Genomic DNA, 26,274 nt, shown 5'->3' with positions numbered 1-26,274 from the left:
TAGAGGGGAGGAGATTGGTGAGGGTGGGGGCTTTAAAGAAAGTGTTTTGTTTTTTGTTTTTTTTATTGTTATTAAAGGATACACCTTATTAACAAAAAATAATAAATACACTTTTTTTTTTTGCATTTTTGTCTTGGGAGCCTGGAAAGCGTTGCACCTATGATAAGCAGATTGCTGGTGCTATGCAGGGCTCCTGCAAACCTGTAAGTGTATCTGTCTACTTGTACGGGCAAGCAGATACTCTTGACAGGAAGAATCAATGAACTACCACCGTGGTCCACAGCGCCATGGTAGTTCATTGAGAACTACAAGCCGACCGCTGCAAAGGCAGACGGAATTCGTAGTTTTCCCATTCACAGAACGTCACAGATTCACAGAACAGAAGAGTGATGTAGCTGGGTGGGCGGAGCCCCACTCTGCCACTTTTTTAAAATTGTGACAGCCTGTGGGAGATGATCCCCCACTAGCTGTCACAAGGGGGGAGCAGGGGGCGGTCTTTCGTAACATGTTACACCCTGAATATGAGTGTAACATGTTTCGAAAGGTGACCTTATTCTTTAAGTGACGTCCCACTTTAATGATTTTGTAAGTGTCCCGTTCAGAGCCTTTTATGCATTTATTATGTGTCAGTATAGTCAAAGGCAGCTGAGATATCACGCATGCCTTTAATGCATGGCCATAGAAGAGCTTTGACTTTTAAAATACATATTCTGTACACTGATTATCATTGATATGTGAATGAGCCCCACACCTTATGCTCTGTGAGCTCCCTCTTTGGATTCACTTTTAGAACGCTGCTCCTGGGTCCTAAATTGTTTATTTTGCCTCTTAAGAAATCTATAGATGTTGTGATTGATGTTGGCCATGGTCCAACCTCTCCATGAAAGAAGCTACTTGTGTGAGGGCTGTGTGACCTAATCCTGTTTTCGGGTGTGTTAGCCTCCTGTGATGTAGATGTAGCTCAGCCCTGGGGACTGGCCCTCTGTGTTCCTGGGTGCGTCAGGTCCATGGTAACTATCTTCCTAACACAATGAACCTGGAAACCGTGACTGTCCTGTATGTGTACTAGACGCTAAAGCTGAGCTGCTTGTGGCTTGTCATAGGATTTGTAGAATATGGACAATCTGTGAGACAAAAAAGGGAAAATAATTGTAAAAGTCAGAGGCTGGTAAAGACATAAAGAAAACAGAAGGAGCCTTTATACACATTAGGAAGCTGTGGAAACCTGTCACGTCATGGACTGCAATGGAAGGAGTACATTGAAATAGCTTTTATTTTTTTGTTTATTTTTAACTCATTCAGACCAGGCAAGTTACTATCTTGTGTCAGAGTGTTGTGAAAAGATCCTTACGGTATATGTGACCCTTTACATTCAGATTAAAATGAAAGGCAAAATATTTTTGTGTAGATCTAAAAAACATTTATAAATACACTTTTTTTTTTTTTTTTTTCTTTTCTCTTTTTCCTGTTCTCAGCTACATAAGGGGTTTAGATTGATAACTGGGGGGAGGAGAAATAGCAGAACATTGGTCTTTCCTGTGAATGGCTGTGTGTGTAAGGGAGGGGCGGTCTGGAGAAGTCTTGTTCATGCTACAGCAGGAACATATCAGGAATAGGAAATGTTGGGTTTACACATACACATATATATATATATATGTATATATATATATATATATATATGTGTATATATATATATATTGTTTTTTTTTATTATCTGGCCATGTGTGGTTAGATTTTGCTTTTGAATGTTTGTACGAAAATTCTGAAAAATTGGTCACCAAATTGCCATCATTAAGTCAACTAATTTCATGCGAAAACCCTTTAAATTTCACCCAGACCTGCTCCTAGAAATTAAACCGGTTACCTTACATTATGTACTGTTTTTCCTGAATGAAAACCACGTTCATAAATTTTCCAACCTGCTACATTGAATTTTATTGTCACTTTGTTTGAAAACAAAAATTGATTTTGACCCCAATAGCCATTTGAAAATCAAACAAACGTTGCTAAAGTGAACATTTTCAAACAAAATTGGCTTTAGAACTGCCTAACCTCGGGGCTCTGACTGCTTTACAGCTGAATGGAAGTTATTTTGTTATCCTAATTGTAGACCATCTAAGAAATATTGGTCCTGCTTGACGTGTTTATAAATTTTTATTTTTGGGGATTTCTGCAGGATCTTGATTGACCACACCCACCGCTGGAGGATCTGTTCAGTGGCTCTGGATGTAAGTGACAGCTTGCTGGGTATATTAGGGAGCAGCTAACACTCAATGCAACATCTGCAACATAAAACGTGCCATCCAAGGGTCAAAGAAATGCTGACTCGTTTCGAGGGAAACCCTCTTCCTCAGAGCCAAAAGAACCCTATTGGCTCTGAGGAAGAGGGTTTTCCTCTAAACGCGTCAGCCTTCCTTCTTAATGTTTACCTGAGCCTGATCTCGGTCCAGCGATGTGTACGAGAGTAGATGCTCTCCTGAGTCACTCATTGTCTGCAGTGGGAGTCTTCTGGCTTCCACTGCTGTCAATTACAGGCAGTAAGGAGAGAGCAGAGGACAAGCCTGATCCACACTCTGTGTTTTATGGACACGCACGGGGGGGGGGGGGGGGGGAGATTTACTAAAACTGGAGCACTCAGAATCTGGTGTAGCTGTGCATGGTAGCCAATCCGCTTCTAACTTCAGCTTGTTCCGTTAAGCTTTGGCAATAAAACCTGGTTTCCAGCTACACCAGATTTTGCACTCTTCAGTTTTAGTACATAACTCCCACAGGGTCAGCTCAGGAGTGCACGCACGAGTGCCCCTAGAGCAAGCAGCTTCCTCTGGGGGCACTCGGCAGGGGGGAGGAGTCAGGAACACTGGCAAGAGACCTGAAAAGAGGAGGATCGGGGCTGCTCTGTGCAAAACTAGTACACAGAGCAGGTAAAGTATGACATGTTGGTTTTTTGTTTTTTTTTGTAAATAACAAAGCTCAACTTTTAGTATCACTTTAATTGACTCCTGTCCTAAACTGGCCCTAGTATGTGTAAGTCTACTTATGAGATTAGGACCTTAGATTGTAAGTTCTTCTAGGAAAGGTACTGATGCCATCGTACAGTATGTAAAGCACTGCATAAACCATAGTTTCACAACTATGGGTTTCGCGGAACCCTAGGGTTCCACAAGAGGTCCCCAGGAATTCTGCTGTAATCTACCCATCAATCACAGGCAGCTGACTGGTAGATGGCAGCCCCATCATTCAAAGCGGTGCTGGCAAACAAGGCGTTTCTCTACTGGCCCCTCCTATCCATCCCAAGCACTTGTATGTGACATCACCTTGGATGAACAGCAAGGGGCTGGCAGGGAACAGCGCTCCACAAAAGGAAATATCCCAGTCGCTTCCCTGCCATGCTCTGCATATGAAACCAGTACTGTAATGTGCTTTGCTCATGCGGTGTGCCCCATAATCTGCCCTGCTCCCATGTAATGTGCTCTGCCCCTACCCCATGTAGATTTTTTTTTTTCCAAAGTTGGACCCAGAATTCAGCATCTCTGCAGAAAAAAAATCAGTTTCACATTAAACAGGTACAGTTGTGACCAAAATTATTCAACCCCCACTGAAATTGAGTGTTTTGGCCAGTTTGACATTGCTTTTGATCATTCAGTCATCTTGCTTACATTTACATTAAAGAGGCACTTGTAGGTCAGACAAATATAACATAACAGTTATAATGAAATAACCACAAATGTCTTTTCTGTGCTCACAGCATTATCAGTTTTATTCAACCCCCAAGTGACATTCAATCTTAGTACTTAGTACAGCATCCTTTTACAGTTATAACAGCTTTTAAACGTGAAGCATAGCTTGACACAAGTGTCTTGCAGCGATCTACGGGTATCTTCGCCCATTCTTCATGGGCAAAGGCCTCCAGTTCAGTCACATTCTTAGGCTTGCGCACTGCAACTGCTTTCTTTAAGTCCCACCAGAGGTTCTCAATCGGATTTAAGTCTGGTGACTGCGATGGCCACTCCAAAATGTTCCAGCCTTTCCTCTGCAACCATGCTCTAGTGGACTTGGAGGTATGCTTGGGATCATTGTCCTGTTGAAAGGTCCAACGTCTCCCAAGCCTCAGGTGTGTGACGGACTGCATCACGTTTCCATCCAATATCTCCTGGTACTGAAGAGAATTCATGGTACCTTGCACACGCTGAAGCTTCCCTGTACCTGCAGAAGCAAAACAGCCCCAAAGCATGATTGACCCTCCACCATGCTTCACAGTAGGCAAGGTGTTCTTTTCATCATAGGCCTTGTTCTTCCTCCTCCAAACATAGCGTTGATCCATGGGCCCAAACAGTTCTAATTTTGTTTCATCAGTCCACAGAACACTATCCCACAACTTTTGTGGTTTGTCCACATGGCTTTTGGCATACTGCAGTCGACTCTTCTTATTCTTTGGAGACAGCAAGGGGGTACGCCTGGGAGTTCTGGCACGGAGGCCTTCATTACGCAGTGTGCGTCTTATTGTCTGGGCTGAAACTTCTGTACCCACATCTGACAAATCTTTTCTCAGTTCCTCAGCAGTCACACGGGGACTTCTCTCCACTCTACGCTTCAGGTAGCGCACAGCAGTCGAAGTCAGCATCTTCTTTCTGCCACGACCAGGTAGCGTTTCAACAGTGCCCTTTGCCTTGAATTTGCGAATGATGCTTCCTAAGGTGTCTCTTGGTATGTTTAACATCTTTGCAATCTTCTTATAGCCATTGCCCTTCCTGTGAAGAGAAATCACCTCTTCTCTTGTCTTCCTGGACCATTCTCTTGCCTTCACCATGTTTGTAACCACACCAGTAAATGTCTAGAAGGAGCTGAGTATCACAGTCATTTTAAAGCTGCCTAATTGGTGCTTATTATGCTTGATTGCTGCTCGGTGACATCCACAGGTGTTTTCAATACCTGATGGAAAGCACCTGTATGAACCTCTGTTCTTCAGAGTGGTAGTCTTTAAGGGGTTGAATAATTGTGGCAATGAAGAAACCACATAAGAACCATTTACTACTGTATTACATAAACAATTGATGTCATTTTAGTTGCATTTGGGTAGTTACAACGTCCTTGTAGGATTTGATTCTGAATACAATTCCAAATGTACACTATAGTCCCTAAACCCCTTTACAGCATTGGGGGTTGAATAATTTTGGTCACAACTGTACATTTTAATATTGGTTCCATTATTTAGTGCCATCTCTAAAAATGTTATATCAACAGTTCGCTGATCATACCAGTGATCCGTGAGCTGTAGATGTGAACATTGTTTCAGAAGTTCCCGAGATCTCAAACTGCCAAGGGTTCCTCCAAGGAAAAAGTTTGAGAAACGGTGGTGTAGATTGTTGACTCTATAAATGCCTGTATATTGATATCTTGCGAATATCAGCTTTTTCCCTTTTTAGTTCAGCTGTAATCCTGAAGAGATACTGCTTATATTGGATTGTGAAGTATTACAGTCATCTGTATTTCTATTATAATGGCGATGTTATAAAATGAAAGTGTATGTGACTATAGATCTCCTTTAAGCGCTGGTTCACACCGGTGCGAATTGTCATGTGATTTGACAGTTTCAAATTGCATAACAAGTCGCACCCTATAGTCTGCAATGGAGTCGGACTGTTTTCGAAAGTAGTTCCTGCACTACTTTTTGCTGTTTCAAGTGTGACTTGCAAAGACACCTGTGCATGAAGTCACACAGATGTCTTCCAAGTCGCACCTGAAGCTGCACCGACCTGTGACTTTGCGGTTTCAAAGTCGGATGCGGTGTGAACCCGGGCTAAGTGCTGCACCAGCGCTGCATTGAAATCGCGCTACTTTGTGCAACTTCAAAGCTGACTATTCATTGCAACTTCATTGTGGCTTGCTTTTGCTCTGTGTGACTTTTCTTAACAGATGTCAATGCAAGTTGCTATGAAGTCACACAAAAATAGTGCAGGAACCCTTTTCAAAGTTCCTGAGAGTTATTTCACACCAATTTGAACGGTTACATTGCTGCTAGTGGGGTATAACGTGTCCTGCGACTTTAGCCCTGGTTCACACCACTGAGTTCAAAGTAGAATTCCAGCTAAACCCTAAAATACTACCCCCCAACATCTATGCTGACTAATCTATGTAAAAAAGATATACTCTGTATATACATTGGACTTGTCTATTTTTAGGCCTGCCAGTGGCAGTTGTAGGGGAGAGCAGAGAGTGTCCAATAATGGCTAATAAAGCCAGGCGTGGTGACGTCACCCATAGGCTCGAAAGGCCCATCTGTTGTTGGCTAACACGGGAGCCGGATCACGTGACTGGGCCAGAGCGGCCTCTAAATATATGGTTACAGGCTAGTCAGCATTTGGCCTCATGCACACTGCAACCCTTCTAAACACCTTTATCCTGGCAGGAAAAAACATTGTTAAAAATGCATCTAAATCCATGTTTTTTTAAATGTGTTTGGACGTGTTCAGGCGTGTCGAGTGTTTTTAGTGTCTAAAGCGGAGTTCCACTTGTCTGTCAAAAAATAAAAGTCAGCAGCTACAAAAACTGTAGCTGCTGACTTTTAAAAAACAGCCACTTACCTGTCCCACGGTGTGTCCCCCACAGCCCGTTTCACCGGCCGTCTTGGATTCCAGGAGGCCGGCATCTTCAATGTGGGCACCCGGCTGTGACAGCTCGCGGCTTCACTTCCAGGTACCCACTGCGCATGCGCGAGTAGTGCTGCGCTTCATGAATGGTCCTGTAGTCTTCTGGGACCTGTCACATTATACAATGTAGAGGATGAATCCCTTAGGTTCCTCAATGAGTATACAAGCATGATTTACTGCATATACAGACTTATTTTACTATTGTGGGATTAGTAACACTTTAATTTCATTGGCCGGAATATTAATTTATTCTGGCCACTGAAATGAATGATCGCTCAATTCATTCTCAAATGGTTACACGCATTGAGGCATGATGAGAGTTTTTTGCGGCAATTTTTTGCGCTCCAAAGCACGCTGGCACTGGGTTTTTTTTCTGCCTCTAGACACCTGCAAACACCCATGTGCGCATGGACACACAGACTAACACAGACGGTTGTTTAGAGGTAGAAAAAAAAAGGGCTAACTCTCCTAAAGAAGCATTTTTGTCCCCTAGGGTACATGAGGCTTAAGTGTTAGGAATGGGGAAAGGTGGGGGGGGTGTCTCAAATGTTCGCACGGAAATTCAGAGAAATTGTTTAGCAGCATTAACCCTCGGTTTACATCTGTGTGGGTGGTGCCACTGCGCAAATCCATGCAAACCCGCACAGAGAAATGCAGACCTCCGGGCGGGTGCTATTAGTTCTAATGGCACTCCGCCCGCACTGGAAACCGCAACCGTACGGAGGTTCCCGTGTGGGCTGCGCTTTCAAAAGAAGAGCAGGGACTTCTTTCCCTGCGTGTCACGGGCACGGAAGTCCTTTCAAATGAATGGGCTCTCGCGCCCGCGTAAAACGCGGGCCGCATAGATGTGAACCGGGGGTCAGTAGTACCCTTATAGACTTAATGCATTTTGTATGAAAACCCTGAAGAATTTTGTCCCATGCCAATGTTTCGAATCCACCTTTCAATTTCAGGATACACATGCATATTACAATAAGTACTATTACCCCTGAGTGAAAACCAGAATTACAATTAGAATTTTGTTCATTTGAAAAAAAAATTTCTGCTGTTCGATTTTCTTTGTCACTACAAAATTGATCGTCTATTTGATCTCATTGCCATTTGTAATTAATTGAATGAATGATTCTGAAAACAGTTTTTTTAAACACAATTTTGCTGGTGTATGGCCAGTTTAGGTCTTGCAGAGATCTTGCCTGCAGTTCCTTATCTGCTGTGTAGGGGGCAGTGCAGGACTACTTTGTGCCTCATACCTGCTGTGATAAAGTTTGGTGGGGTTGTATCTTCTCCATTTGCTGCTTTTTTCTATTAAGCAGTATTTTATTGGCTGACAGCCGTCCTCTCCGCAGGGTGCCGCCAGCACCCCAGCTGCTGACTGATAGTTATGAGGCTATTAATGAGCGCCATTCCTCAGCACTGGGAGAAAAACAAGCTTTTCAGTGTCCCCCTGAGTGACTTTTTGTGCGTTACTCTCAGTGCTAGGTGTGCCCAGGATCTCCCTGCAATACTGGGTCACCCTGCAGCCAGCCAGCCGTGCCCTGCCTATTATCCTTTATTGACAGTTCATCTCTGCGATAGACAGGAGCTGCGGGGAATTCTCAGGGCTCAGTCTAATGATATTTATTGTATTATCAAAGTGTTTATTATTGTGAGCGATCGTTTCCTCTCTGCCACTCGGCTGGAAAGTAATCTTCTGTTCTCTTGTTCAAGAGACAGCAGCGTGGGAGAGCGGGGACATCAGTGCGCACAACAGTAACGGCATTACAGGTGACAGTTTAATAGAGATGTCACAGTGTGTAGCCAGCGGTGTGTAATATATGATCTGACAAGGGATATGGCACTTTTCATCCTCCGCTCACCATGCTCTACTCTTCTGCAGAGAACGCTAGTCTGTATGTTCTCGCTTTGCATCACAGCATAGCCTTCTCCCATTGGTCAGTCTTGTATGCGGAATAAATTTGGGTCACTGGTGTTCAACAAAAGGCCCTGCGGTGCATTTTTAGACTCATTTATTTTGCTCATGAACGTGATGTATGCACTGGATCTGGATTATGGCCATTGCAGGGTTAGGGTCTTCGTTGTGGGGTAGGGTGACATTTTATTTTTCCAGCTTTGATTATTCTCCAGCTAACACACCATAGTGTATGTTCTAGAAGTACAAGCTCACGTTTGTTTAGTGGTAACAATTCTTCTTCACGTATAACATAACATGGTAGTAACATATGTAGAAAAATAACCTAAATGCAATGTGTGTCTTAAAGTGTCAATCCAACCCAAAGTTGAACTGTGCTAAGAACACTAATTCATACCCTGCCTTACGCAAAAACATACATGAATGCATTAAGAATAATCAGATCATTTTAAAGTGACAAACGTTCACTGCCTGACTTCATATGTAACCAAGAAATCCTTGCATGAATAGCGTGTGTGATTTTTTATATATTTTAATTAAAAAAATACATTTTATTTATATATATATATATATTTATTTATTTTTTTTTTTTTAATAGACCGCGGGTAAAATAAGTATTGAACAACTCACCATTTTTCTAGGTAAGTATATTTCTAAATGTACTATTGACATGAAATTTTTACCACATGTCTAACAACCAATGCAATCCATACATACAAAGAAACCAAAACAAATAAGTTCAGAAATTGAGTTATGTGTAATAAAATTGAATGACAAAGGGAAAAAGTATTGAACACGCTAACTGAAGTTTACATTGTACAAATGTAATGAAAGCTTCAAGACTCCTTCTGTATGGGTAAACTAGTCACATGCATTGCCCAGGTGTGATTTTGGCCACAGTCTTCAAATCTTGAAGGTTCCGTGGGCCTCTTCTATGAACTCTGATCTTTACTTCTTTCCATAGATTTTCTCTTGGATTCGAGTCAGGTGATTGACTGGCCATTCTAGCAGCTTTCTGTGAAACCAATTGAGAGTTTCCTTGGTTTTGTGTTTGGGATAATTTGTCTTGCTGAAATGTCCACCCTCATTTTCATCTCAGCGTGTTCAATGCCTTTTCCCTGTGTTATTCCATTTTATTATACATAACTTAATTTCTGAACTTATTTGTTTTGGTTTCTTTGTATGTATGCATTGTGTGGGTTGTTACCGACATGTGGTGAAAATTTCATGTCAATAGCATATTTAGAAGTACTGTGATAGGTTGCCACCTGTGCAATAAGTCCATCTGTGAAATTTCCTTGCTACTAAATATTCCACGCTCAACTGTTAGTGGGATTATAACAAAGTGGAAGCACCTGGGAACAACAGAAACTCAGCCATGAAGTGGTAGGCCACGCCACATGACAGAGCGGGGTCAGTGCCAACTGTCTGCAGAGTCAAAAGCTAAAGGCCTCCAAACTTGGTGTGGCCTTCAGATTAGCACAACAACTGTGCGTAGAGAGAGCTTCATGGAATGGGTTTCTATGGCCAAGTAGCTTCATCCAAGCCTTACATCACCAAGTGCAATGCAAAGCATCGGATGCCGTGGTGTAAAGCATGCCGCCACTGGACTCTAGAGCAGTGGACATGTGTTCTTTGGAGTGACAAATCACACTTCTCTGTCTGGCATTCCGATGGACGTGTCTGGGTTTGGCAGTTGCCAGGAAAAGGCCTGACTGCCTTGTGCCATGTGTAAGGCTTGGTGGAGGGGGGATTATGGTGTGGGGTTGTTTTTCAGGGGTTGGGCTTGGCCTCCTAGTTCCAGTGAAGAGAGCGTCAGCATACCAAGACATTTTGGACAATTTGTGGGAAGTTTGGGGATGGCCCCTTTCTGTTCCAAGATGTCTACGCACCAGTGCACAAAGCAAGGTCCATAAAGACACAGATGAGCGAGTTTGGGGTGGAGGAACTTGACTGGCCTGTACAGAGTCCTGACCTCAACCCCATAGAACACCTTTGGCATGAATTAGAGTGGAGACTGTGAGCCAGGCCTCCTCCCCCGACATCAGTGCCTGACCTCACAAATGCGCTTCTGAAAGAATGGTCATGTCTTCCCATAGACACCCTCCTAAACCTTGTGGATGGCCTTCCCAGAAGAGTTGAAGCTGTTATAGGCCAACTCAATATTGAACCCTATGGAATGAGACTAGGATGCCAATAAAGTTCATGTGTGTGTAAAGAGAGGCGTTCCAATGCGGGCCATTAATTGCAAACATGATTTGTTAATTTGCACACACAGTGTTTTTCCTAACAAATTCATTCAAGACCATGTTGCTAAAATGAATACACCCCAATGAAAGTCTTTGGAGAAAAGCTACATTTTAGACAACAAAATTCTAATTAACAAGAATTCAACTCCAGGTGAGTCTAATTATTCATTGAACATGTGCCCAGCAGACAGTTGATTATAAAAGGGCATTACTTAACAAAGAAAATCCCCTCCCATTTCATGCTGTCAGCAATGGCACCACATGGAAGAGAAATGTCACTAGGCCTGAGAGAAAATAATTTAGTTACACGAGAAAGGTGAAGGCTACAAGAAGATCAGCAAAGCTTTACTTATCAGTCAGAATACTGTAAGAAAAGTGATACAAAAATTTAACAAAGATGGAACTGCAACCATCTCACAGAGACATCCAGACCATCCACCGAAGTTAACACCACCTATAGGAGCGTCTTCTGATGAGAAGGGTTGAAGAAAATCGCCATGCAAGTTCACTGCAGTTAATTAAAGAAGTAGAGAGCCGAACTGAGGTGATTGTTTCCCGTGACACAATACGGTGTGCACGGCAGAGGAATGGCATGCATGGGTGACGTCCACGAAGGAAGCCTCTCCTAAAGCCCATGCACAAAAAAGCCGCCTAGTATTTGTTAGGACCCATGTTGAAAAAGAAGACTACTGGGACTAGGTACTTTGGAGTGATGAGACCAAGATAAATGTTTTTGGAACTGATGGCTTCAAAACGAAATGGTGTCACAAAGGTGAGGAGTACAAAGGAAAAACACATGGTGCCTACAGTGAAACGTTGGTGGCAGTGTACTTATGTGGGGCTGCATGATTGCTGCTGGTGTCGGGGAGCTGCATTTCATTGATTGGTATCATGAATTCACAGATGTACTGCTCCATATTGAAAGAGAAAATGCTACAATCACTCCGTGCCCTTGGTCGTCGTGTACTTTTCCAACATGACAATGATCCAAAACACAAATCTAAGGCCACTATTGGATTTCTGAAGAAGAACGGGGTGAAAGTGTCAGTGGCCAAGTATGTCTCCTGATCTGAACCCAATCGAACACCTATGGGGAATTCTGAAGAGATAAGTTGAGCATCATTCTCCATCCAGCTTCCAGGCTCTAAAAGGGGTTGTTCTTGAAGAATGGAAAAGGAACAGTTGAAGCTGTTATAGCTGCAATGGGTGGGCCAACTCAATATTGAACTCCTATGGACTAAGACTGGGATGCCATTAACGTTCATGTGCGTGTAAAATATATATATACTGTATATGTGTGTATGTATATGTGTGTGTATGTGTGTATATATATATATATATATATATATATATTGTGTGTGTGTGTGTGTGTGTGTGTGTGTGTGTATATATGTATATATATGTATGTATATATATATAATGTATATATAATTTTTTTTTTTTTTTTAATATAGAGAGAGAGATATGCTCAATTAAGCTGCAGCTTAGTCTGCTTATATTTGTCCCTTACCTGGTTCCTTCCACCCCGTCAACATGCTAAGGAAATGTTGTTTAAAGTGGAACTTTAGTCAGCAAATTAAGTCACTTCATGCTCCTTTTGCAGGTATAGCTGTAAAAATTAAGTGTCTATACTGTTTAAAATCCACTAATATACTGTCTCACCCTGCTCTGCACATGCTCAGTTCCATTTTTAGTCACTGGTCAATTTGTAGAGGCCAATCTGTTGACTGCTTTTAAAGCGGAATTAAACCTTCCTATCCTTCACAGCCAAGGAAACTGCTTCTGTTTGATCTGCAGCTGCCATTGTGCTGATTGACAAGCCAGAGCAGCTAGTCAATCAGCAACTGGCAACACCTAGTCCTGCCCACTGTTTTGTGGAATGACAGCACTGCCTCTGTTGTTGAAACCCTCCCACTGTGAGCTGCAGTGTCTGGGACAATGCACATAGCTACGTCCCCTGCAACATCTTCTCATGTTAACCAGATATCATATGTACTCTCCAGCGCCTCAGGAAATGCACAGCCAAAAGAGAAGCCAAGGGAACCAGGACAGCGACAACCAAAGTATATGCTTCAGGGCTGCAGCCCTCCTCGGACGGGGAGATCAGCCACTAGATAGAGAATAAACAGGTGGCGCTCACACCTAGTGCATTATCCAAGGTTTATAGAAAGGTGTAAAAGGTACAAACATACTCACAGACGAAGCATGTATCTGTGAGTATGTTTTTATCTTTTATATTTTTCAATAAACCTTGGATAATGCACTAGGTGTGTGCGCCACCTGTTTATTCTCAATCTTCTCATCTTACTACAGTGAAGGCAGGAACAGCTTAGATACAGTAAGAATGCAACTCCGCTCTGAAATCGGGAGCAGAACAGCAACATTGCCACACCATCACAGGAAACAGTTTAGATTATATTTAAAGAAGAAGTATGGCCAAAGCTATTTTAGCTATACTTCTCCTATGGTTCACAGGAGTGCAGTTTGTTTTGCACTCCTGTGACCAGTTTTCAGCTGCCAGTGGGTTAAAGTCTACTGCCAGCTGATGTCACTGAGCGGAACCAGGCTCTGATAAGATCCCAACCAAATGGTTGGTATGCACTCAGAAGCCTGGACCGGCACCTGGCTCAGCCTCTCGGTGATCCGCTGAGCGCCTGAGCCAGCCTCTCCCACCCCCTTTACATTCTGTCACTCCAGTGAGCACAGGAGGGGCAGAGTAGAGAGCCGGTAACTGACCGTACTGGCTGTCTGCTTAGAGTGGAGGGGAGAATGAGCGATCAGCATTGTTTGATCACTCAGTTCTCACTAGAGAGCTGGTGGGGAACAAATGCATCATTGGATCAATGCTGCATCCACCTAGGTGAGTATAAATGTTTTCTTTTTTAAGTCCATACTTCTGCTTTAGCACAGCGGGTTGAATGAAAAAAAGTGACTCGATTTCCCAAGCCACACATTTTGAGGTTGATGGGAAATCATCCCGGTGAGCCTTCATATTCTGACTACGGTGAGACTTTCCCGCCATCAGAATACACTGATCAGCGCTACAGGCAATAGCCAGCAACGTTGATTGAGCCAAATTTTTCCAACAGGGAGATTGTATGGTAGTTGACTGGTATCAACTTTTATACAACCACCCAGCCCATACATTGATAACAATTCAACTGGTCCCTGCTAAACCATCCAAATTTTGATCATATACGGCCGGCTTAAGGAAAGCTACTGAGTTCACGGGAGACTTACTGAGAGCTAATGGGGTCTACTGATGCTTGCTGCAAGGTTGGGGGGAGGCTTGCTGCGAGGTTGGGGGGGTTAATAAGTGTAAAGGAAGCTTAAGCTGGCACCCACAGGCTGAATGAGAGAAAACAAAACGTGTATGACTAAGGGAGGTTATGGCGTGTAGTGGTAGGTTTACTGGTTAAAGGAAGTTGCGTGAAAGGGAGGCTTACTGAGTGGTAAGACTACTTATTGGTTTTCTTTCAATTCATTTTGTAACATTAAAAAATGTTATTTTATACACATGATAATGCTGTTATATTTACATATCCATTATATCTCATTGTATTATCTTGCGTGGTTTATAACAAACCATAAAATCTTCCATTCTGGAGCTGTCTTGGCGGTTTGCAGCTTCCATTGTCCTCGTTTCTTCGTGTCATTTTCCCATATTTGTTTACGGGATTATTTTGTTTTTTAATAACAATAACTTTTGAGTGTGAGATTTGTTTTTATGGCCAACAATTTTCTGCCTATTATTGCGAGAACATCAGTCTGTTTCTACTGGAGGAGGATAATAAAAGCCATAGAAGTTTACAGCCCCCGCGGGTTCACTCGAGAGTTTACTTACTGTGAAGTTTTCTGGATAATTATTTAATAGGGTGAGCGACTGAGTTAGGCAAAATCCACGTATTAACTATAACAATTGTATGCGCAACTACAACCAGAGATGATAAACAACCAGCTAGCACTATTAAGTGATTCACAGTCAGATCAACAAAAAAAGAACATAAGTGCAGCACAAAAACACACCTTTAAAAAAAAAAAAAAAAAAAAAAAAAAAAAAAAAAAAGCACCTTAAGTGCAAGGAAAACTTTCATCCCTGCAGGGGTTAAGTTAATCTGTCATTAAACATAATCAGTGCCAGAAAAAAAGGATATAATTTGTGACCACACTAACAGTTTTTCCAGTGCGCAAAAAACAAATCCATGAGCGTCCATAAACACAATGCAAATTTCTGGTACTTCCAGGTTCACACGTGTATGCCCATCTACATGTTGTAACTCAAAATGCTCAACTTAGCTCAGCGCTTAATGTGTAATTATAATATATGCAACCGCCTCCAGACGTGGTCCGAACCAGCAGGAAATAGAGAGGGTTACCCCTTGTTCACAAATATGCGGCCGCGTGGGCTGCGTTTTGCGTGGGCACGAGAACCCATTCATTTGAATGGACTCCTGTGCCCCGTGACACGCAGGGAAGAAATCCCTGCACTTCTGAAAACGCAGCCCACGCGGGAACCTCGGTTCCCAGTATGGTTGCGTTTTCCATTGCAAGTGGCGTGCCAGCTTTGGATCCCCTGTGTAAGGATGGGGCTCAACAATGGTTTTGAATTCCTGGAGTTGTGGCAGCTCTCATGACCCAACTGTTGCCAACGCTTCCTCCTCTCCCCCTGCAGCAGCTGCTTACTGACACAGGAACATATGAACATGTAACCTAACTGTAGTGGATTAAAATAGGTAAGTACACTTTTTTTTTTTTTTTTTTTTTTTTTTTAATACAGGGTAAGCAGGAAATGTAGTAGGAGGGGGGGAAGTCATGTATTTTAAAATAGTTAGGCTTTTTTTTCTCTGTAGTACCAATGCATAAGACACATTGAATACCAGGTGTTTTTTTTTTTTTTTTTTTTTTGGGGGGGGGGATCCCTCACCAACTCTATCCTCTGATGACGAGGAAAAACATCCAGTGGACAACCAGAAGTGGGAGCAGGTACCTGTCAAAGCTAGGTACCTGCTCTATCTCCACCCGCCCCCCAAAACTTGCCAAGAGTAGAGAAGGGGGAGAGGAGGACATAAAGCGGCTCTCCCGGTACTCTCCCTCCATATTGGTTGAGACAGCAGTGGGAGCCATTGGCTCCCCCTACTGTCAATCACAGCCAGTGAGCCAATGAGGATGTAGGGGTAGGGGCCAGGCCTGCTTGGGTGCCCCCATAGCAAGGTGCTTACTGTGGGGGCACTTGGCAGGTGGGAGGTGCTAGGAGAGCCGGCGAGGGTCCCAAGAAGAGGAGGATCGGGGATACTCTGTGTAAAACCACTGGACAGAGCAGGCAAGTATGGGCAGCACAGTGGCTAAATGGTTAGTACTTTTGCCTGGCAGTGCTAGGGTCGTTGGTTCGAATCCCAACCACAGCACCTCCTGCCTGGAGTTTGCATGTTCTTTCTGTGCCTGCGTGGGTTTCTTCTGGGTACTCCGGTTCCTCTCTCACTCCAAGGACATGCTGGTAGGTTAATTGGCTCCTGTCTAAATTGTCCCTAGTATGTATGTATGAATGTGAGTTAGGGACCTTAGATTGTACGCCCCTTGAGGGTTAGGGACCTTTTAGATTGTACGCCCCTTGAGGGTTTGGGACCTTTAGATTGTACGCCCCTTGAGGGTTAGGGACCTTAGATTGTACGCCCCTTGAGGGTTAGGGACCTTAGATTGTACACCCCTTGATTGTTAGGGACCTTTTAGATTGTACGCCCCTTGAGGGTTAGGGACCTTAGATTGTATGCCCCTTGAGGGTTAGGGACCTTAGATTGTACGCCCCTTGAGGGTTTGGGACCTTAGATTGTACACCCCTTGATTGTTAGGGACCTTTTAGATTGTACGCCCCTTGAGGGTTAGGGACCTTTTAGATTGTATGCCCCTTGAGGGTTAGGGACCTTAGATTGTATGCCCCTTGAGGGTTAGGGACCTTAGATTGTACGCCCCTTGAGGGTTTGGGACCTTAGATTGTACACCCCTTGATTGTTAGGGACCTTTTAGATTGTACGCCCCTTGAGGGTTAGGGACCTTTTAGATTGTACGCCCCTTGAGGGTTTGGGACCTTTTAGATTGTACGCCCCTTGAGGGTTTGGGACCTTTTAGATTGTACGCCCCTTGAGGGTTAGGGACCTTAGATTGTATGCCCCTTGAGGGTTAGGGACCTTAGATTGTACGCCCCTTGAGGGTTTGGGACCTTTTAGATTGTACGCCCCTTGAGGGTTTGGGACCTTTTAGATTGTACGCCCCTTGAGGGTTTGGGACCTTAGATTGTATGCCCCTTGAGGGTTAGGGACCTTTTAGATTGTACGCCCCTTGAGGGTTTGGGACCTTTTAGATTGTACGCCCCTTGAGGGTTTGGGACCTTAGATTGTATGCCCCTTGAGGGTTAGGGACCTTAGATTGTATGCCCCTTGAGGGTTAGGGACCTTAGATTGTACGCCCCTTGAGGGTTTGGGACCTTTTAGATTGTACGCCCCTTGAGGGTTTGGGACCTTTTAGATTGTACGCCCCTTGAGGGTTTGGGACCTTAGATTGTATGCCCCTTGAGGGTTAGGGACCTTAGATTGTACGCCCCTTGAGGGTTTGGGACCTTTTAGATTGTACGCCCCTTGAGGGTTTGGGACCTTTTAGATTGTACGCCCCTTGAGAGTTAGGGACCTTAGATTGTATGCCCCTTGAGGGTTAGGGACCTTAGATTGTACGCCCCTTGAGGGTTTGGGACCTTTTAGATTGTACGCCCCTTGAGGGTTTGGGACCTTTTAGATTGTACGCCCCTTGAGGGTTTGGGACCTTTTAGATTGTACGCCCCTTGAGGGTTAGGGACTGATGTGAATGTACAATATATATGTAAAACGTAAACTGACGGCGCTATAGAAGTACCTGAAATAAGTATGATATGTTTATTATTTATAACAAAAAAATGCCTTAATCACTTCTTAGGTGGAACTAAAATCGGTATAATTCCCTCCTCAGTAATGTCTGAGAGGTGTCCCTTGCTGGCGCTGGCATCTTCTCCCCGTGTGCCAATCTTCAGGCTTTTTGATTGGCTGCCGTGGAATGACGTTACTCCTGCTCATGTGCAGTAGTTAATCCTCCCAGAACCTGGGGACTGTGCCGATGTGCCACAGAACACAGTAATCAAGCAGGTAGGTGTACTTTATTGCAGAAGATTCATAGCAGGTCTCTTGTGCAATAAACGGCCCGCTTGCTCGCAAGTGTTATGAAAATGCCTTCAGTTCCACTTAAGTGAAAAAGAAGAAATGAAACCTTTGACTTGATGTGACATTAGTGCTGGTGTAGTCCCTTTCTGTATACGACGGGCTTAACCAGTAAGCAGGTAAAGGGATTGCTTGTTGTGCGTCAGGGTTATCGTGTAAACACACAAATTGGCGCTGTAATTGCCGCCTCTAATCTTAGAACAGAATGCACACTGGCCATGTGAGCCGGAAGACAATTGGCCAAGTGGGGTATTTGTGGGGTGAGCGCTCACACGGTCACTTTATTGCTGTTTCTGCTAAACAGTAATTATCCAAACACTCGGCAGCTTTACGCTGACACGGCTGCAATTAGTCCCACAATTAGAGCTTTTCATGTGGGCATCTCTGCACAGAGCGTAGGGCTGCTCCCTCTGGCTGCCAGCAATAAGGTGCTTCTTCTCAGTCCAATCAGACGGAAATTTCAGTGCACAACGTCTGCCCGGAGCAATAGAAAAACCTGTGAAAATGTCCATGTAATGGCTATTCCATCCCTAAACCTTTCCTCGTTAAACGCTCGTCACCCCAGCGAGCAGAGCTGAAATATTTCTTAATTGGCGAGTAATCTCTGCGCACATTAGCGCTGGGAGTCCAAGGGCCGCCTCTGCCCACCACTTATTGTTATCTGCATCATAAAGCAGAGATGGCTCGTCTTATTGTAGTAAAATGATCAGCTGAGACTGTGGCCACGGCGTTCACATCTCCTACCTCACCTACAAATGATAAATTACAGGGACGTGAGGATGTAATGCACCGACTGTTGTCACCCAAGTGTCCCTCCATTACCACTCATGAAAATAATTACTTCCGTGTTTTTCACATGCCCTGACATTCCTGAGTGTCGTTTGCAGCAAACACAACGCTGAAAACATATGATATATGGGCAGTGTTTATATATGGTGATACCGGAAAATTTAATCTTTTGTTATGTACCTTGTGTTCTAGAAAATTATCTTACATTTTATAAGGGCTCGTTCACACTTGACTATTTCTAACTCTTGCCAAACGCCCCTATAGTGTTTGACAGGCGTTTGGGAAGCGTTTTTAACGCTCCTCAAATTTATTATTATACAGGATTTATATGGCGCCAACAGTTTACTCAGCGCTGTACAATATAAAAGGAGACAATACAGCAACAATACTGTTCAATACAAGAGGGAAAGGAGGGCCCTGCTCCTTGGAGCTTACAATGCTCCCCAAACGCCCTATGCACGGTTTAGAGGCATTTGATAGGCGTTTGCCAACCGTTAAAACCGCACCACAAATGCCTATAATGAAGTTAAATGGTATAATGCTCCGCAAACGCCTCGCAACCACACCGCAAACGCCTGCCAGGCGTTTGAGGAGCAGCACCATAGACTTAGCAGCAAAAGCACCATGTGATTTCCCTCTGGCTGCATTTTAAAAAAGGTGCTGGAACCATTTTCCTGCATGAAGCGCAGGCACAGTAGCCCATTCAAATGAATGGGCTGCGCCCCCGCAATTGCAGCTCATAGATGTGAACCTAGCCTGAGGGACAGAAGAGACCTGGAACCTGTGATTGTTGATGTGGGCAAATAATGGCAACAGACTGTAATTAGATCTTCTTCTTTCTTTCTTTTTTTTTTTTTTTTCTTTTTTTTTTCTTTTTTTTTGCAAATTCTTTATTTAGAGTATCCAACATTCATGGAAAAACGAACAAAACCAGTATACATATACGATGTACAATGTGGTACAGTTGTTATTCCAACATTGGCATAGCAGTTTTTCATCTGCGGTCTTTTTTTTGTATTGAAATCTGGTTGCTATGGAAATATACAAAGTAGAAATCTGGTTGCTATGGTAACATTAAAAAATGGTTGATATGAGTTACTGCCCCTCATAGACAGAACTGTTGTTCTCCTGGTCTTCTGAAGTAAGCTCGAGGAGTGTATGTGCTGCACATGGCAGCCAGTCATCAGTTCTAATCTGTCATTGTTTTCTAGTGCAGATTAGGAAATGGAAGCTGGTTGCTATGAACAATGTTACTTCCCTGCTAGTAGCAGTTTTGCATTTTTATCGCTTTGTTGCTCGGGATCAATGAACTCCAGAATTAGCAAATCTAGTCTAGATACATTCTGCATGTGTATTCTTTCCTAAGTCTTGGTGTGCTTTGAGTATTTCTTCCAGATCTGTGCAGTGATTCAGTGTGAGACTTTCCCTCTGTACTGGAGCTTCCTGCAGTAAAGACCGCTCACTGCTGCTCTTTCTTGTGCGGGGTGACTGGTTTTGTGTCTGCTCCCCTCCTGAAGTTTTCTGCAGGCAGCCTATAATGGGTGAAGTTGCTAGGTCCCTCCCACAGTTCTGCGCAGGCTATGTACATGGCAGTGATTACATCACTACTACTTTTACAAGGTAATATCTAGGTTTGTAAAGACATCTGGAAACACAATATGGATTTTATAACCTCTGTTGCTATTGGAGAATATATTTAAATAATTTTTTTTTTTTTGTGCTTTGGTGGTCCGCTTTATTAATTATACCTCTTCTCTCTGCAGAAACCATATCATGGCAGAATCATCTAGTGACTCTGAGTCCTATCTGCGCACCCGAGCCAGCAGACGAGGTCCTCTTCGTGCCACCCACACACATGGCAGGACTGGAGCAGCTACAGAAGTATCTGAGAAAATTCATAAATTGGCCAACACATTGCAGGTGCTTGATGATGTCCTCTGAAATCTAACACTAATATAACACTCCACTTTGACATCCAAATCCTTCCTCTGACATCACACTGCACTCCACCGACATCCAAATCCTTCCTCTGATATCACACTGCACTGCACTGACATCCAAATCCTTCCTCTGATATCACACTGCACTCCACCAACATCCAAATCCTTCCTATATTCCACTCCACTCCAACATCCAAATCCTTCCTCTGATATCACACTGCACTCCACCGACAGCCAAATCCTTCCTATGATATTGCACTGCACTGACATCCAAATCCTTTCTCTGACATCACACTGCACTCCACCGACAGCCAAATCCTTCCTCTGATATCACACTGCGCTCCACCGACAGCCAAATCCTTCCTCTGATATCACACTGCGCTCCACCAACATCCAAATCCTTCCTATACTCCACACCACTCCAACATCCAAATCCTTCCTCTGATATCACACTGCGCTCCACCGACAGCCAAATCCTTCCTCTGATATCACACTGCACTCCACCAACATCCAAATCCTTCCTATACTCCACACCACTCCAACATCCAAATCCTTCCTCTGATATCACACTGCGCTCCACTGACAGCCAAATCCTTCCTCTGATATCGCACTGCACTGCACTGACATCCAAATCCTTTCTCTGATATCGCACTGCACTGACATCCAAATCCTTCCTCTGACATCACACTGCACTCCACCCACAGCCAAATCCTTCCTCTGATATCACACTGCACTGCACTGACATCCAAATCCTTCCTCTGACATCACACTGCACTCCACCCACAGCCAAATCCTTCCTCTGATATCACACTGCACTCCACCGACAGCCAAATCCTTCCTCTGATATCACACTGCACTCCACTGACAGCCAAATCCTTCCTCTGATATCACACTGCACTCCACCAACATCCAAATCCTTTCTCTGATATCGCACTGCACTGACATCCAAATCCTTCCTCTGACATCACACTGCACTCCACCCACAGCCAAATCCTTCCTCTGATATCACACTGCACTGCACTGACATCCAAATCCTTCCTCTGACATCACACTGCACTCCACCGACAGCCTAATCCTTCCTATGATATTGCACTGCACTGACATCCAAATCCTTTCTCTGACATCACACTGCACTCCACCGACAGCCAAATCCTTCCTCTGATATCACACTGCACTCCACTGACATCCATATCCTTCCTCTGACATCACACTGCACTCCACCGACAGCCAAATCCTTCCTCTGATTTAACACTGCACTGCACCGACAGCCAAATCCTTCCTCTGATTTAACACTGCACTGCACCGACAGCCAAATCCTTCCTCTGATATCACACTGCACTCCACCGACAGCCAAATCCTTCCTCTGATATCACACTGCACTCCACCCAAACATCCATATCCTTCCTCTGATATCACACTGCACTCCCCCAACAGCCAAATCCTTCCTCTGATATCACACTGAACTCCCCCGACAGCCAAATCCTTCCTCTGATATCACACTGCACTTCACCGACAGCCAAATCCTTCCTCTGATATCACACTGCACTCCACCGACAGCCAAATCTTTCCTCTGATATCACACTGCACTCCACTGACATCCATATCCTTCCTCTGACATCACACTGCACTCCGCCGACATCCATATTCTTCCTCTGATATCACACTGCACTCCACCCCAACATCTAAATCCTTCCTCCTATATAACACTGCACTCCACCAACAGCCAAATCTTTCTCCTTCCTTGCACTTCACCTTGACATCTCCCATTTCTACATAATATCCTCCTAATATAACTCCACTCCTCTCCTTCTCTTCATCTCACCCCACACGGGCATCAATCACCCATCTCTCCTTTCCTTCACTCCACCCACCCTGACATTACCCTTTTCACTCCACCCTGACAAAGTCCTCCTGTCCCCATCTCTTCACTCCAACCTGACATGACCCTCCACTCCACTGCTTCATTCCCCTTCTCTCCAATCCATACTGACATTACCCTCCCTTCTCCATTCATCTGCTCAAGCCTGACAAACCCCTGCCCCAACCACCCTCACCCCTAAATCTCCTCACTCTTCCCCATCCCCTTCCCTCCACTTCATGCTGACATTGCCCTATTATCAATATCGCTCCACTTCACATTGACATTCTCCCGTCACTCCAATCCTGCCCTTTTCCCTGCACTTCCCGCTTATATTGCCTTCACCTCCCCATCTGTGCACTTCACTCTGACATCACCTTTCTTTTATAATCCTTTTTCTCTACCTTAATATAACTCTGTACTCCGCGATTCTCCCCTTTCTTTCCACTGCTCACGGACATTACCCTTCCATTCTTTGCAGTCCACCCTGACATCCTCACCTCCACATCCCTCCATTCCACACTGACATGGCCTTCCCCTTCTTCCCACTCCACTCAGTTATCCTCTACTCCCTATCTTTCCACTCCACCCTGAAATCGCCCTCCTCTTCTCTGCACTTCACCTTGACATTACCCTTACCTCTCAATCCATCTACTTTACCCTGACATCACTCTTCCCTTCTCTCCACTCCGCCCTGACATATTCTCCACTCCACTGTTGCCCTTCCCTTTGCTCCACATCCCCCTGACATCACCCTAGGGTCACTACCCCTCCACTCTAGATTTTGTCCTTCTTTCTCTCCACTCCTGTCCCTTCCAGTGGGATGTGCCCCCTCCTTAGATTAGATGTTTGCTGTCAGCATGCTGCAGTCATACACTAGATCTATAATGAGGATAAAATGCCAGTAGATGTATTATAACGGAAAGAAGATAAAACTCCACATCCACCTGAATTTTCTGCTCTCCCTAATTACAGCACACCCAGTTACATTTCCTCACCTCCATCTTAATTCTCTGTCTGATTACAACACGTCCTGTTATATTTCCTCACATCCACCTTAATCCTCTCATCCTCCTCGTTACAGCACACCCAGTTACATTTCCTCACCTCCATCTTAATTCTCTCCCTAATTACAGCATGCCCTGTTATATTTCCTCACCTCTAATCATCTCATTTACAGCACAATTATCTTTCTCGTAAAATATATTGTCTTTCCTTCTAAGGACACCAGTCGTAATCTGACGCAAGTGGACGAGATGCTTGGGCAGTACAGGGAGTATACCTCTGACCAGACGGAAGCCATCACAGCGGTAAGTTCTGGACAGATATCAATCTGGTGCTGATGAGGGTGATTGTCACTCATGTGCAGGCCATAACTCCAGGCAGGATTATCTGTACAGAGACCTATCCCTCCTTAGTCCTTCACTCCACCCCCTTACATCGTCCCTCTTTTCTCTCCCCTCCACCTTGACGTTACCCTCTTCTCTCCCCTCCACCCTGACTTCACCCTTCTTTTCTCTCCCCTCCACTCTGGCATCACCCTCCTCTTATTTCCCCTCTACCCTGACATGCTTCCCTTTTTTTTCCCCCCTCACCTTGACATTACCCTTCCCTGGTTTTCCACCTCACCTTGACATCACCCTAGTGTCCTGATCCCTCCACTCCACACAAACATTCCACCTCCACTCCACTTTCCTTTTTTCCTCATGCTCCTCACCCTTCCTTTTTACAATTTTCTTTTTTCTACCTTGATATAATTCTGCACACCTCTCATATAAGTTACATTCTCTCAACTCCACCCTAGTATCACTATCCTTCCACTACACATTGTCATTCCCACTACACTCCACTCCTGTCCTCCCCCTTATCTCCACTTCACCTTAATATCATATTCCACCCTGATATCACCCTCCACTCCTCATGTCACCTTCTGCTCTACCTAGTTACAGCATGTTCCAAAGTTTCACTTTAAAAGGACTAGTCACTGCTGAGGCTCTCATCCACTGTTGGTAGCTGTCACGCCCCAGCTATTAGAAGAGGTTCTGGGGAAGAGCACACACCTGTGGTATCATGATTGAAAATACTGTATGTCTGCCTCAAAACCTGCACAGATTCTAGGATTCAGGCAGTGACATCCTCCAGAGCTGGATGGGAGTTTTTGCTCCCATGTAATGACCATTCTGACAGGTTCCCTTTTTAACTTCTTAATTGATATGTTGGAAGAGAAAATTGTAAATTTTTGGCTCTGGGTAAGAAGTCTTGCGTCAATACATATGTTGTGATGGTACATACGTGTATGTGATGTGAAAGTTACCAGGAATGTGTGGCCTGGGCAGATTATAGATAAGTGGTGGTTAACTTATTCAATACAGTGGGCTCCAATGCTGCCCCTGATATCACCAAAGGGAAACACATAGGAGTAGGTTTACTAAAACTAGTGCACTCAGAATCTGGTGCAACTGTGCATGGGAGCCATTCAGCTTCTAACTTCAGCTTGTTCAATTAAGCTTTGGCAATAAAATCTGGAAGCTGATTGGTTTCTATGCAGAGCTGCACCATATATTGCATGTTCCAGTTTTAGTAAATACCCCCCCTAAATGTTTAAGGTATATAATGCTGTGAACAAATGTGGACACACTACAGTCAGGACAGGGACTGCAGATGGGTGATGATGAGATTGGCGATGAGCTACCAGATATGGTCAGAAACTGCAGACACATTGCAGATGGCCACGCCTGCAGACGCTGCAGGAGATGGCCACGCCTGCAGACGCTGCAGGAGATGGCCACGCCTGCAGACGCGCTGCAGGAGATGGCCAGGGGCTGCAGGCGCGCTGCAGGAGATGGCCAGGGGCTGCAGGCGCGCTGCAGGAGATGGCCAGGGGCTGCAGGCGCGCTGCAGGAGATGGCCAGGGGCTGCAGGCGCGCTGCAGGAGATGGCCAGGGGCTGCAGGCGCGCTGCAGGAGATGGCCAGGGGCTGCAGGCGCGCTACAGGAGACAAACAACATGAGATGGTCAGAAGTTGGCGACGTGTTGCTTGAGACTGATAAACATTGTCAGTATGGGTCTTTTCCATATACTGATCCCGCAATAGAAATCCCAAAAATTCCCTTAAAAAGTCAGGCAAAATAAAATATGTACACAAGGGAATGGACAACACAGAAATAGTAACGTAGGGTGAAAGAGAGAAACTTTTTAATGGCAAACGGGGAAAAAAAAAAAATCAGCTTCAGCCTCTGATCTTTCTGAGAAGCAGAGCTGACTTCACTCCATCCCATTGCAAAATTGTATTCTTATGGGATATTGAGCTCTACAGAACTCTCCCAGCTCTACAGAGTCACGATGGTGTCAACTAGGCCTTCCCAAATCGTTGTAGGCTGGGGCCGAATCAAGTTATTGACTGCTTGGGCCAGAGTCCTGCAGACTGGGTGCCAGAGATCTAGACGATAGTCAATGAGTTATGGCTAAGACACTGTACAGCTTTGTAACTTCAGTCTTCTGATTGTGGACAGTTTGTGTTAGGAGACTGTAGATTGCAGTGCAGTCATCTTCTGTTCCTCTTTCGCTTTCTGGAAGGATCTTTAATTGCATTACTTGTCCTGATGTCACCTCAGATGAGCGTCAGTCCTGCACATTAATACTGC

At 44.4% G+C, this 26,274-nt stretch overlaps 1 protein-coding gene across 2 annotated transcripts in view; it reads left to right on the top strand.

Annotated features, from left to right (window-relative positions):
* Nucleotides 1–26,274, top strand: part of CEP128 (centrosomal protein 128) — a 236,501-nt gene that overhangs the window by 14,506 nt on the left and 195,721 nt on the right. For both annotated transcript variants that reach the window (XM_089661384.1, XM_089661383.1), the window contains exons 2-3: nucleotides 20,596–20,752; nucleotides 23,854–23,940. In XM_089661384.1, the coding sequence (XP_089517510.1) occupies nucleotides 20,596–20,752; nucleotides 23,854–23,940 (244 nt within the window). The remainder of the gene's footprint in view (nucleotides 1–20,595; nucleotides 20,753–23,853; nucleotides 23,941–26,274) is intronic.

Source organism: Staurois parvus, unplaced genomic scaffold (assembly GCF_062004578.1).
Source record: "Staurois parvus isolate SC_StPar_1 unplaced genomic scaffold, SC_StPar_1.0 ptg001330l, whole genome shotgun sequence".
Lineage (NCBI taxonomy): Eukaryota > Metazoa > Chordata > Amphibia > Anura > Ranidae > Staurois > Staurois parvus.
Note: the sequence above shows the minus strand (reverse complement) of the source record. Positions and strands in the feature narration are given on the sequence as shown.